This window comes from Oncorhynchus clarkii, chromosome 9 (assembly GCF_045791955.1).
Source record: "Oncorhynchus clarkii lewisi isolate Uvic-CL-2024 chromosome 9, UVic_Ocla_1.0, whole genome shotgun sequence".
NCBI classification, from domain to species: Eukaryota; Metazoa; Chordata; class Actinopteri; order Salmoniformes; family Salmonidae; genus Oncorhynchus; species Oncorhynchus clarkii.
In genome coordinates this window covers 17,379,012-17,391,257 of record NC_092155.1, presented here as the reverse complement: position 1 = coordinate 17,391,257, position 12,246 = coordinate 17,379,012, and the positions used below count along the sequence as shown (strand labels likewise).

The window sequence follows — 12,246 nt, the reverse complement described above, 5'->3', positions numbered from 1 at the left end:
CGGATTGATCTTACACCAGCATCGACTCTATAGTCTATAGTTGTTTATTAGGGTCCTATACATAGAACCATACATGTGTTGTTATATTCAAGGTGATATACAATAGCAGAGGGTGATTCAAGGGGACCTCGGTCACAGTCAGTGTGATTTTATAGAGGCTGCAGTGGACAACACTTTACACATCAGCAAACCATAGAAATCGAATGAAGGATTGGAGTTATGTAAGGCAAACAAGCAAGGGTTAGGGAACCAATAAGAGCGTCTGCTCCTGAGCACCATGACTCTTAATAACTAGTTAAAGAGATGTAAGTCTTTACTGGGACAGAACGACTGGCTGTAGCCCACTTGCTCTGATTATCTTCAATCTGACTTTGTGTGTGTGTGTGTGTGTGTGTGTGTGTGTGTGTGTGTGTGCGGTGCCAATGTTTCCTAGTTTTAGGCTACACACGGTCTATTTATAACCAGGCTGGCTGCAGGATAGTTCTGGTCCTTGTCCCCGGTTTCCCCGGTTTCCACTGTTCTGTTACCACACTGTGTACCCTCCTCGTCTGACACACACAGAAACACACACTCTCCCTCTCGTCCCAGTCTGACCCAGTCAGAGCCTGTAGCATACACACACACACACACACACACACACACACACACACACACACACACACACACACACACACACACACACACACACACACACACACACACACACACACACACCATCAGTGCCCACTTCCCCTGTCCCCCTGTGAACCATTCTGCCAGAGACACCCACCGCTCTGAGGGCAGTGTGTGTGTGTGTGTGTGTGTGTGTGTGTGTGTGCTACAGGCTCTAAACGGGATGAGAGGGAGTGAGAGATATAGCTTGATAAAGTACAGGGGAGATGGGGACAGAAGGGCTGAAAGGGGGAGAGAGGGACTTAGTGATGGGAAAGATAAGGTTAAGATAAGACTGGCAGAGTGTAGGAGAGATGGAGAGATGGTGCAAGAGGGGAGGAGGAGAAAACACTGCTCTGCCCTTTGACCCAAGAAAAACAGAAGCAAATGAGAGATAGAGAGCAAGAGAAAGAGAGAGAGGGTGGAGGTATACTTGAAAAGCGAAGACCCAGCTCTTTAGAATGAGATTCAGGGTTGTCTGGGGCTGGCTGGGGCTGTGTTTCAAATTGCACCCTATTCCCTACATAGTGCACTACTTCTATATAAGAAAATGGTATGATTTGGGATTCATCCCTGTGTTTACCAGGTGTCAGCAGTTACCCACAGACTGCATGCAAACACACAGAACCCTGGGAAGAGAGAGAAAGAGAGATAGTGAGATAGAGAGAGTGAGGGAGAGCGATATAGAGATATACTGTATATAGAGGGGGAGAGATATAATGAGGGAGGGATATATACAGTGGGGCAAAAAAATATTTAGTCAGCCACCAATTGTGCAAGTTCTCCCACCTAAAAAGATGAGAGAGGCCTGTAATTTTCATCATAGGTACACTTCAACTATGACAGACAAAATGAGAAAAAAAATCCAGAAAATCACATTGTAGGATTTTTTATGAATTTATTTGCAAATTATGGTGGAAAATAAGTATTTGGTCACCTACAAACAAGCAACATTTCTGGCTCTCACAGACCTGTAACTTCTTTGTTTTGGAAACCTAATAAAGTCCAGTTTCCCCAGCATCCTCTGCTCTCTGCATTTGACTCCGCCTCCACCACTCCAGGCGCTGTGACACCACAACCCCTAACTACCCTGAATAACTTATTCTCCTCTTCTTTCAGAATCCAAAGCATGTGATTTTCTCACACCTTCTATTTCTCTCTCTCTCTCTCTCTCTCTTCACCCTCCACCCTCCACCCGTGTGTATCTTCATCCAGTGAATATTTCATCAGGGTTGGCCAGGGCTTTATTCATAGATCTGCCTCTAATGAGTAATTCATAGAAGCCCTGCAAAAATATATATGCATATTTAATGCATTATCATGCATATAATTTATTAATGGTGGCAGCCCTGGTAGGCAGCAGCACTGCAGCCTCCTACTTACTTGCTGGAGGTATGCCCACTGGGCGGCCATTTTGGCTCCATTTGCAGGGCATGGTGGGTAAAAATAGATCCGGCCACACCGTCTCTATGGGTCTTAGGTGCCCGGATGGCAGACTGGCCTATTCAGGAATATTCAGCCTGCATGGGAGATCTAGGACAGAAATACAGGGCGTTGTTGACTGGCTGTCATTGTCCCTCCCGGTGTCACCGCTAACCAAGTCCTGTTGGAATTTGTTTTAACACTAGCTGTGGCACCGTTTCAGACGTTGTGTGTGTGTGTGTGTGTGGAGAGAGTAAAGACTGTTCTGAATTCCTCTCATCGCCTGTCATTTTAAGACATTTCTGTTCCTAGACATTGGGGGGTTTCCCGCTCCAGAGGAGAACCGTTGGGAGGAGGATCATTCTCCTGCTAAAATGGTGCATTCCAGTGTTGTAGAGTAGAGAGCAGGGGCTGGAGTGTTAATGTAGTGATGAAAGGGGCAATCTGCTCTTGGTACATCCATTTTTTGACATTTAATATAATATGATATACTGTATACCCATTGATTCTAGAAAAATATAACTTATAAAATGCTTCATGAGGTTAGTTCAACTGTCATACATCATCATAACCCAAAATATAAGCTTGTTTTAGTCTGTTATTTGTAAACAATGTAGCGATTGAAGAGGAAAAGGTGTGCCATAAAGGCCTGAACCTCTTTGCAGAGAGAGGCCTGCTCATCCATGGACTGTGGGTGGTTGGGACTGTGGGTGGTAGCGGACTGTGGGTGGTGTGGACTATTTTAGGTATTGATGGATTGTGGGTGGTATTGGGGCTAAGTTTTTAAAGTGGACACTCATGTAAGTGTAAGGTTCTGCAAGGTTAAACACTTGGTGTGCGTGTGTGTGTGTGTGCGTGTGCGTGTGCGTGTGTGTGTGTGTGTGTGTGTGTGTGTGTGTGTGTGTGTGATTATGTGTGTGTGTGATTATGTGTGTGTGTGTGTTTGTGTGTGAGGTCTTCAACTCAACTGTATGCCAGGGAACTACAACACTTCAAACGGTAGTAAGGATTTAGTGGGGTTTCACAGGAACAGATGAAAGGGGGATTTTGATGAAAGACAAGAGAATCTTGAGAGGCTGCCTTCGCCGCCAGGATCTATTTGGGTGATTCAGCAGAAAATCAGCTTGATTCTCAGCCCATCTGAGAGGATGTGATTCCTCCATTAAGTCATCATAAGATTACTGAGTGTCTGCTTTTCTCACCTTCTCTGACACAAACACGCCATGTGCCATAATGTAAGCCAAACCCCACTAAATTCTTACCACCAATGATTGGCTTCCTCTATGGCTCTCCAGAGGTCCTAAGACCTAAAAAGTATTGAATATCCTATTACTGCTGCAACACGAGTACCATGAGCCAGTGATACCTCTCTGCAAGTCCAAGGTGTCTGTCTGTCATTTCCTATAAGCCCCGCTAAAAAATAATATAATACCCTCTATAAAACACTTCCAGGAAACCAAACACTTATTAAGGTGACGAAAGAGTTCAACGTTCAATGTGCTTGGAGAGAGAGAGAGAGAGAGAGAGAGAGAGAGAGAACAGAGGGGTGAATGTGGCCTGACTGGGTGTGTTCAGTTTAGTCAGAGTTGCGACATGAGGATGGCGTCTTAGACCCGGGTGGATGGAGGTGATGGTTCCCTATTCCCTACATAGTGCACTACTTTTGATACGATACCATTTGAGACGTAGGTAGCCCAGGGTTGCAATGCCAGCAGAGTATATAACAGACAGTTTGATCTTTGTTCAAACTGTTGCTAGATCTATTTAATTCATAAACATGCTTGCTCTGCAGAGATAACTCTTGATTTTAAGCCTATAGGGAAGATGCTGCATCAATGCGACATAGCAGTACCAAATTTCCTGCCCTGCGCTGAGTTTGGGCTCCTCCATGTGGATGGAAGGGGTATGGCAGGCAGTCTCTGTCTACATTTATTTGTATTTATTTTATTTAACCTTTATTTAACAAGGCAAGTCAGTTAAGAACACATTTTTTATTTACAATGACGGCCTACCCCGGCCAAACTCTAACCCGGACGACGCTGGGCCAATTGTGTGACGCCCTAAGGGACACCCAATCACGGCCAGTTGTGATACAGCCTGGAATTGAACCTGGGTCTGTGCTGTAATCCACATTATAAATAAATGAAGGAGCGTGTGAGAGTATGCGGTAATTGGGGCGAGACTCAGGCTACTTCTAGCCTGGTCTTCATTCTCTTTGTGCTGTCTTGCCAAGTCTTGCCTAGTTGGCAAGACAGGACAAACAGATCTGGGACCAGGCTGGCTACTGCTGCATTCTAGAAATATAACTGACAGAAGCAGCTCCAGACCAGAACAATCAATATGTCCACAAATAGAGAATTGTGAAAGCAGCAGCTACTCTTCCTGGGGTTCATGACATAACATGACATAATACAGAACATTAATAGACAAGAACAGCACATGGAAAGAACTACATCAATTTAAAAATGGCACATGTAGCCTACATATCAATACATACACACAAACTATCTAGGTCAAATAGGGGAGAGGCGTTGTGTTCATTTAAGCAATATAAGATGGAAGGGAGTTCCATGCAATACTGGCTATATATAACACTGTATGCTTTCTTGAATTTGTTCTGGATTTGGGGACTGGTGGGATAAGTGTGCGTGTCAGAGCTGTGTGTAAATTGGCTACGCAAACAATTTGGAATTTTCAACAAATTCATGTTTCTTATAAAAAGAAGAATTGAAGCAGTCAGTGTCTCCTCAACTGCTGCTGTGTGATCTGAGACAGTCATTGTTTTTGATTGGCGTTTGATAGATAATGCCTGGGGTCTCATTCCAAGCTGAGTAGTCTATTCAGACACCCTATGAGGAGAGGCATGGTTACAGGGTTTTAAATAAAATGCTGCCTCTTAATTCTATGTAATAATAATGTTGATCATGATCACTTAATAACCATGATTCTCTTTTTAGAATCTAGTCAGGGGAGCAACTTTCACTGTGGCCGGTGGGAACATGCCCCCCCCCCAACATTCTGAAATTGTATTTTTGTCCCCCCCCCCAGTTTTATCATTGGAATGTGACACAAAACGAGGCAACAGTGTGCTTTAGGACAGAGTGGCTGGGTAGGCTGTTTTGAGTGTTTAGCCGACTGGATTTTTTTTTTAACTTCTGAAACCAAGCCCCTGAATCTAGTTATGTATAAAAATATCAGTAGACCAAGGACATAGCATCAGACAGAAATTACAATCTCACAGTCACTGTCCCACACACACCACACATAAACACACACCACACACCAAGAGAGTGCTTCGGAGTCAGTCCATGCTTACAGAGGTGTAGCCTACAGTCATGACCGAAATTGAATTTTATGAATGCCCATCTATGTGGTAAACCATTTGTAAAATACCAAAAAACGACGTCCGGACAGGACCAAAAAAAACGTCTTAAAGACGTCCGTCGGCTCGTGCTTACTGGGGTGTGGCCTACCATGTCACCCGCAATGGAATTTTATGAATGCCCCTCCATGTGGTATGCCCACCATTTATAAAACAGGCCGTTGTGTTGGTTTTATTAGTCCTGATTCCTGTGACTAATCAATTTGGCGATTTCATCTTTGAATATCAGAGTTACTTAACTTTATCTGGATTTATCACAAGCCTATTTGTAATGTGTTTACACAGTGGGACATGTAGAAGTATTTTATTTTTCGCTATGATCAGCCGGTCAAATTTATGGATATAAACTTCAAACCACTGATGATGACAATCGGGTGAAACTCCTGGAGAACAGTTGTGATTGTTCATTCCGAATTGTCCATTTGACTTTGACCTGTCCTGTTATTAGGATATGTTGTTAACATGACAGCTCATTTTTAATTGATTGAGTGCCATTTAGGTTATTAGCCTATTTGATCGGAGAAAATTACATGATGTAAAAGGATCCTACATCTTCATACATTTGATCTCCAGCCTGTAGGCTACAGAAAGGGCCACATACTCTTTCTGGCATATTCTCTATCTGCTACATGATTTATGTTAGATACATTTTTTTACTGAAAGTTGGTGTGGCGCTGCAGAGATGCATCTCTCCAACAGCACCCTGGAGAGGCGCTGGGAATGGACAAGCTAAATATTTCCCCCCCCTGCCTTTGACAAAGTGGGCAATGCTTAACGAAGGGCAACATCAGCCCTCACCTAGAAAGCCCATATGTCACTGGTTGAGAGACATTGTTTTTGGGCAGAATTATGTGAGGTTTTATGTGTTGTTGTTGGAGGTGTGTCTTGGTCAGTTTAGCTCAGAAAATGCTGCCCTTGTCAATTTGCCTACCTAATGAGCGGACCAGCCGTGGTCCCATGTGTTGGAGCCAAATCCCCATTTTCTTTACTTGTGTTAAATATATAGTTTTAGTCCATTTATACAACTATAAATATAGCGTTATGAATTATGGAGTATAGTTGGAGTCTAGTTGCCTCAGGTATGGAGCTACCTTACAGTTTTTTTGCGCTACGATACTAAGAAAGCTGCTACTAGTCTATACCTTTTGTTTGGAGTTGAAAACTGATCGCTTCGACTTTGTTCGTTGATGGAATATTGCCAATGAAATGACTTTTAGTTTGGAAAATAATTTTATGTTTTTACACTATCGGAGCTTTGGATTCCCTGTTCCTTGGTTGCTTTGGAAATGTGTCTGAGTACGTCATCACATACCTGTGGCCTCAAGGTAAGTTTGGAATTGGATTACAAATTGCCTTCATACCATATTTCATGCGCTGAAATAAAAGATCCCAGAAATGTTCCATACGCACAAAAGGCTTATTTCTCTCCAATTTTGTGCACAAATTTGTTTACATCCCTGTTAGTGAGTATTTCTATTTTTCCTAGATAATCCATCCACCTGACAGGTGTGGCATATTGAGAATCTGATTAAACAGCATGATCATTACACAGGTGCACCTTGTGCTGAAGACAATAAAAGGCCACTCTAAAATGTGCAGTTTTGTCACACAACACAATGCCACAGATGTCTCAAGTTTTGAGGGAGCGCGCAATTGGCATGCTGACTGCAGGAATGCCCACCAGAGTTGTTGCCAGAGAATTGAATGTCCATTTCTCTACCATAATCCGCTTCCAACAACGTTTTAGCGAATTTGGCAGTGTGTCCAACCGGCCTCACAACCGCAGACCACGTGTATGACGTCGTGTGGGCGAGTGCTTTGCTGATGTCAACATTGTGAACAGAGCGTCCCATGGTGGGGTTATGGTATGAGCAGGCATAAGCTGCGGACAATAAACAGAATTGCAATTTTCAATGGTCATTTCAATGCACAGATATACTGTGACAAGATCCTGAGGCCCATTGTAGTGCCATTCATCCACCGCCATAATCTCATATTTCAGCATGATAATGCACAGCCTCATGTTGCAAGGATCTGTACACAATTCCTGGAAGCTGAAAATGTTCTTCAATGGCCTGTTTTCTCACCAGACATGTCACCCGTTGAGTATGTTTGGGATGCTCTGGATCGACATGCACAACAGTATGTTCCAGTTCTCGCCAATATCCAACAACTTCGCACAACTATTAAAGAGGAGTGGGACAACATTCTACAGGTTGCAATCAACAGCCTGATCAACTCTCTGCGAAGGAGATGTGTTGTGCTGCATGTTAAAATGGTGGTAGGATCCTAATTTGACCTGTACTGTCACAGCAAAATAATTCCGCAAAACAGGATTTGAATGTTTAGTCCATAAGGTTGCATTCTCGGTGGTTAGGCTATTAGCTGTCCAAAAGTAGGCTTCATGGAAAGTGCAATACTGTCGGGCTCCCGAGTGGCGCAGCGGTCTAAGGCACTGCATCTCAGTGCAAGTGGTGTCACTTTAGTCCCTGGTTTGAATCCAGGCTGCATCACATCTGGCTGTGATTGGGAGGCCCATAGGGCGGCGCACAATTAGCCCAGTGTCGTCCGGGGTAGGCCGTCACTGTAAATAAGAATTTGTTCGTAACTGACTTGCCTAGTTAAATAAAACAAAATCTATATAACTGTGGGTTTTCAGTGAATGGATGCAAATCACAAAGCTCATCTGCAGGAAAATTCTCAGCAATAAAAGTGTGATCAAATGACATTTGTTATAACTGATGGAGATGAGTGTAGGTCTATACCTTATATTCATGCAGCAAGGATGTATGGTACCACAGAGAACTAAAAAGAACACTTATTCTGAAGCCTGGTGTTCCCATGACTATAAAAACACTTTCCAAGACACTTTCTTAAAATGATACGGGTGTTATTATGAATTACCAGCTCTTTTGAATTCAAGACCGCTTCCAGGTGTATATGTGAATTATCTTGAAGATCACTGATATTTTGCCACACATTTTATAAAGATATCTGTTCATTGAATGTGCTTACAGAACTACCTAAAATTATCTAGATTTGTGTTTCAAAACCTCACATATGACCAAGAGGGACATGAGGTGTAGTTTGCTTTGCCCGACATGACATAGTAACGCATTGCTGGTTTTCTGAACTCATCAAATAAAATATTATATTCAAATTACAATTAAACCACTGCAATATAATATCTGATATGTTAGCAAAGAAAATAAAGTGCATGTTGTACAAATTATTAAACTTTTTTTTTTTTACAATATTCCATAGAAGAAGGCTCAGAGACATCTGTCTAGTCCAGGCAGTTTAAAGAAGGTGTCCAGTAATAGTGGGTGTGGAGTCGGTTGCCATGGTGAGGGCACATCACTACTTAACTCAGTGCAGGGTATTAGTGGGCGTGCATCCACACAAGGCTCGCCTCACTGCCCTCAATGCCAGGGTCTCAGTCTAGGAAGAAATAGAGGCAATGCCATGTTAGTGAGCACCAGTCTGAGTAAACCTTCTAAGCAAGACTAACACATTACTTTGTCCATTAACTTATAGAGAACGGAAATGTGTCTTTACGCTCACAATCCAACCCCCCCCCCCCCGAGACACACACACCCGCGGGGTTGGAAGCAATGGGTCAGCCGCAGTGCAGCGCCTCTGGAGCAATTGTAGGGGGTTAAGTGCCTTGCTCAAGGGCACAACGGCAGGCAACTTATAGAGGAACTGTACAGAGGAACTTTTGACCAAGACGGACGACGACAGCAAGACTTAGAAATCTCACTGGAGAAAGCATCCGAGCAAGTGAAACAGTATGTTTAACCCATGTACATATCTGATGGTGTCTGGCCAAAAAGAGTATGACATGTCATATTATTTTTGGCCAGACACCATCAGATGTGTGTACTACAGATACTAAGACAGAGGGGCGCTGTTTGACGCTTTTTCTGATGAAAGATTCGGCCTCTTGCAAATTGAAGGAAACTTATGAAACACGGCTAGACAAGAATGAGAAATCATTTTTTTTTAAATTATGTTGACTGGGTTCTGTTGGCATCCATGTTTCCACGCCCCTTTGTACGCTGAATGTCATTACACTTATGGTGTTTGCAAAATATATCCCTTTCCGTTCAAATGGCAGGTGCACAATCCACTCTTTAGGATGCTGGACTTATTTCAGAGTAGACAAGCGTACGCAGGTAACCTACTTAACCTTCTATTTAAAAAATTATCCTGTTAAAAAATAGAGACCCCATGAATATCACGGTATAATTCACACTCTGGATGGCACATTAAGTGAATTTACTGTTGTACGGGTAAAAAGCTTGAATGCAAACACTCTAACAAGATTTAGAAATTAATTTATGATTTATTTGAACAGGGAAATATCTCAAACCTAAGCTGAAGCATTTAATGCATTGCACCATCATAATTATTTGGATCAAAATCCACCTTCCATCGATTAAGGTTCATAATGACTAGGTTAAAAATCTGCCGATGTGCCATTGAGCAAGGCACTTAAACCTAGTTCCTCCTGTAACTCACTCTGGATAAGAGCATCTGCTAAAAGACTAAAATGTAAATGTATATGTTATGGCCCCCCTAAACTGGGTCTGTGCCCCACCTTGGCCACTCCATTGAAGATGTACTGGACATGCCACTGATCAGTGGTTGAAGTGGAATGAAATAGGTACTGGTACTCATTTTGGGAGCTGGAAGTCTTCGTTTAGATGGTGGTACGCATAACATAATAAAGCCAATAGCCTATTCTATATCAGGTGCCAGTTCTCAATCTATAGACAAATTGGAGGTGGACAGCTCCAGCCCACTTCAAGCACTGAGTATATGCAATAGTCTTTACACTGTACTTACAAGAATAATTACAATGCAACATAAAGTGTAACTGAAACAGAGAGGGATAGGAACTGTTACCTGGGCATCGAGCTTGAAAGCAGTCTTCTTGAGGTCTTGCAGTGCCCTCTGCATGAATTCAAATGCATGGCAGTCCACACAGGGACGTCCTGCAAGACAATGAGACAAAATACAATAATAGTGTTCAGTATGATTAATTATATATAGGCTACTGCATTTGTGAAAACAAAATCAATATCTGAAGACTTTTAGATTTACAAGTAATACCTTATATGCTGCTACACTTCATCAATCAATGGCTGTTCTCAATTGGTAAACTATTGATTAGGCAATCAGATTTGATTTTGTGTAGGTCTAATAAATCTTACATTTTTTCTATCTATGCACAATAGTCATCCGCACAACAGTAACAAACGCTCATTGTGTGTATTTGCAAAAAGAACAAATACAATAAAACCTATTAAATAAAACACCACTTACTTTCGGCAGGTATTGCCTTCCCCGTCTCCTGCTCGCCAAAACCTGGCCTAAAAGACAGCAGCTGCACAGCTAAGAGCAGCATCGCCGCTTTCAAATAGCCGCTCGATGCCATACTGCGGTGCATCATGTCCAGAGGAAGACCTGGCAAACGGAGAGAGCGAATTTCAGCCTTTGAAACTTTAGGATAGGCAGCTATCATATTACGAAATTGGTAGGCTAGATGAAAACGACTGTAGGCTATGTTTGCTCAGCAAAAGACTCACTAGGGGTCCCAAGTGGCGCAGCGGTCTAAGGCACCGCATCTCAGTGCTATGGGCATCACTACAAACACCCTGGTTTGAATCCAGGCTGTATCACAACCGGCGGTGATTGGGAATCCCATAGGGCGGCGCACAATTGGCCAAACGTCGTCCGGGTTTGGCCGGTGTAGACTGTCATTGTTAATAATAATTTGTTCTTAACTGACTTGCCTAGTTAAATAAAAGTTCAATTTATAAATAAAAAAATACATGTTTACATAGGCCTACTGTTTTACCCACTTCATATGCATATACATACTTAATTTTATTCAAGGCTCATCCTATATAACTTACTGTGCATATTGTCTATTTCATCCTATATAACATATACTGTCTATTTCACACCATTATATAGACCTACATACACACATATATATATATATATGTTTATATATCGAACCAGGTACCCTCTGCACACATCAACAACTGCCTCCCACGAAGCATCGTCACCCATAGCTTCACAAAAGTCGCGGCTTTGCAGAGCAAAGGGAACAACTACCTCAAGGGCTCAGAGAGAGTGACGTCACCGATTGAAACGCTATTAGCGCGCACCCCGCTAACTAGCTAGCCATTTCACATCAGTTACAGAAGCATTCAAATCTAGGCCTACTCACTGTGTGTGATAATGAAGAGACGAACGATTCTGTTGAATATGAATTCGATGGACAGAAAGCGCATGCGTATAAAACCCTCTGAACGGATTGTCCCTCCCGAAAACACGTAAAATGATGCTAAATTGTTTTATTCATGGCAAATGAAATGTTGGCCTCTCTGGTTCGCTATGTTGGTCACATGTCTTATAGGCTAATTTAATCACAGCACTAATTTTAGCATCTTTAGTTGCATAACCTTAAAGATGTAAAAAAAAAAATTGATCACTAGCCACTTTAAACAATGCCACTTAATATAATGTTTACATACCCTACATTACTCATCTCATATGCATATACTGTACTCGATACCATCTACTGCATCTTGCATATGTCGTTCGGCCATCGCTCATTCATATATCTTTATGTACATATTTTTCATACCTTTACACTTGTGTGTATAAGGTAGTTGTGAAATTGTTAGGTTAGATTACTCGTTGGTTATTACTGCATGGTCGGAACTAGAAGCACAAGCATTTCGCTACACTTCGCATTAACATCTGCTAAGCAT

The 12,246-nt window shown here is 42.3% G+C and overlaps 1 protein-coding gene across 2 annotated transcripts; it reads right to left on the bottom strand.

The window, feature by feature from the left end:
* Nucleotides 1-1,823: 1,823 nt before the first annotated feature.
* Nucleotides 1,824-10,922, bottom strand: LOC139417127 (NELL2-interacting cell ontogeny regulator 1-like). Of its 2 annotated transcripts, XM_071166372.1 has the most exons (5): nucleotides 10,787-10,906; nucleotides 10,367-10,455; nucleotides 8,825-8,896; nucleotides 2,035-2,184; nucleotides 1,824-1,936 (listed from the first exon to the last, which is right to left on the bottom strand). In XM_071166372.1, exons 1-3 carry the CDS (start codon nucleotides 10,896-10,898, stop codon nucleotides 8,825-8,827), a joined length of 273 nt encoding a protein of 90 aa, XP_071022473.1. In that variant the 5' UTR covers nucleotides 10,899-10,906; the 3' UTR covers nucleotides 1,824-1,936; nucleotides 2,035-2,184. The 2 variants fall into 2 exon arrangements, with proteins under 2 accessions (XP_071022473.1, XP_071022472.1); XM_071166371.1 differs by lacking the exons at nucleotides 1,824-1,936; nucleotides 2,035-2,184 and having other exon boundaries at nucleotides 8,770-8,896; nucleotides 10,787-10,922.
* Between the last annotated feature and the right edge of the window lie 1,324 nt (nucleotides 10,923-12,246).

What these genes read in the sequence shown, in the direction of transcription:
- LOC139417127 (XM_071166371.1), bottom strand. Translation starts at nt 10,913, where the DNA reads ATGATGCACCGCAGTATGGCATCGAGCGGCTATTTGAAAGCGGCGATG. An exon ending in GAAGGCAATACCTGCCGAAA is followed by an intron (nt 10,456 to 10,786) that starts GTAAGTGGTGTT and finishes ATTGTCTTGCAG; the next exon opens with GACGTCCCTGTGTGGACTGC. An exon ending in CTTTCAAGCTCGATGCCCAG is followed by an intron (nt 8,897 to 10,366) that starts GTAACAGTTCCT and finishes ATTTCTTCCTAG; the next exon opens with ACTGAGACCCTGGCATTGAG.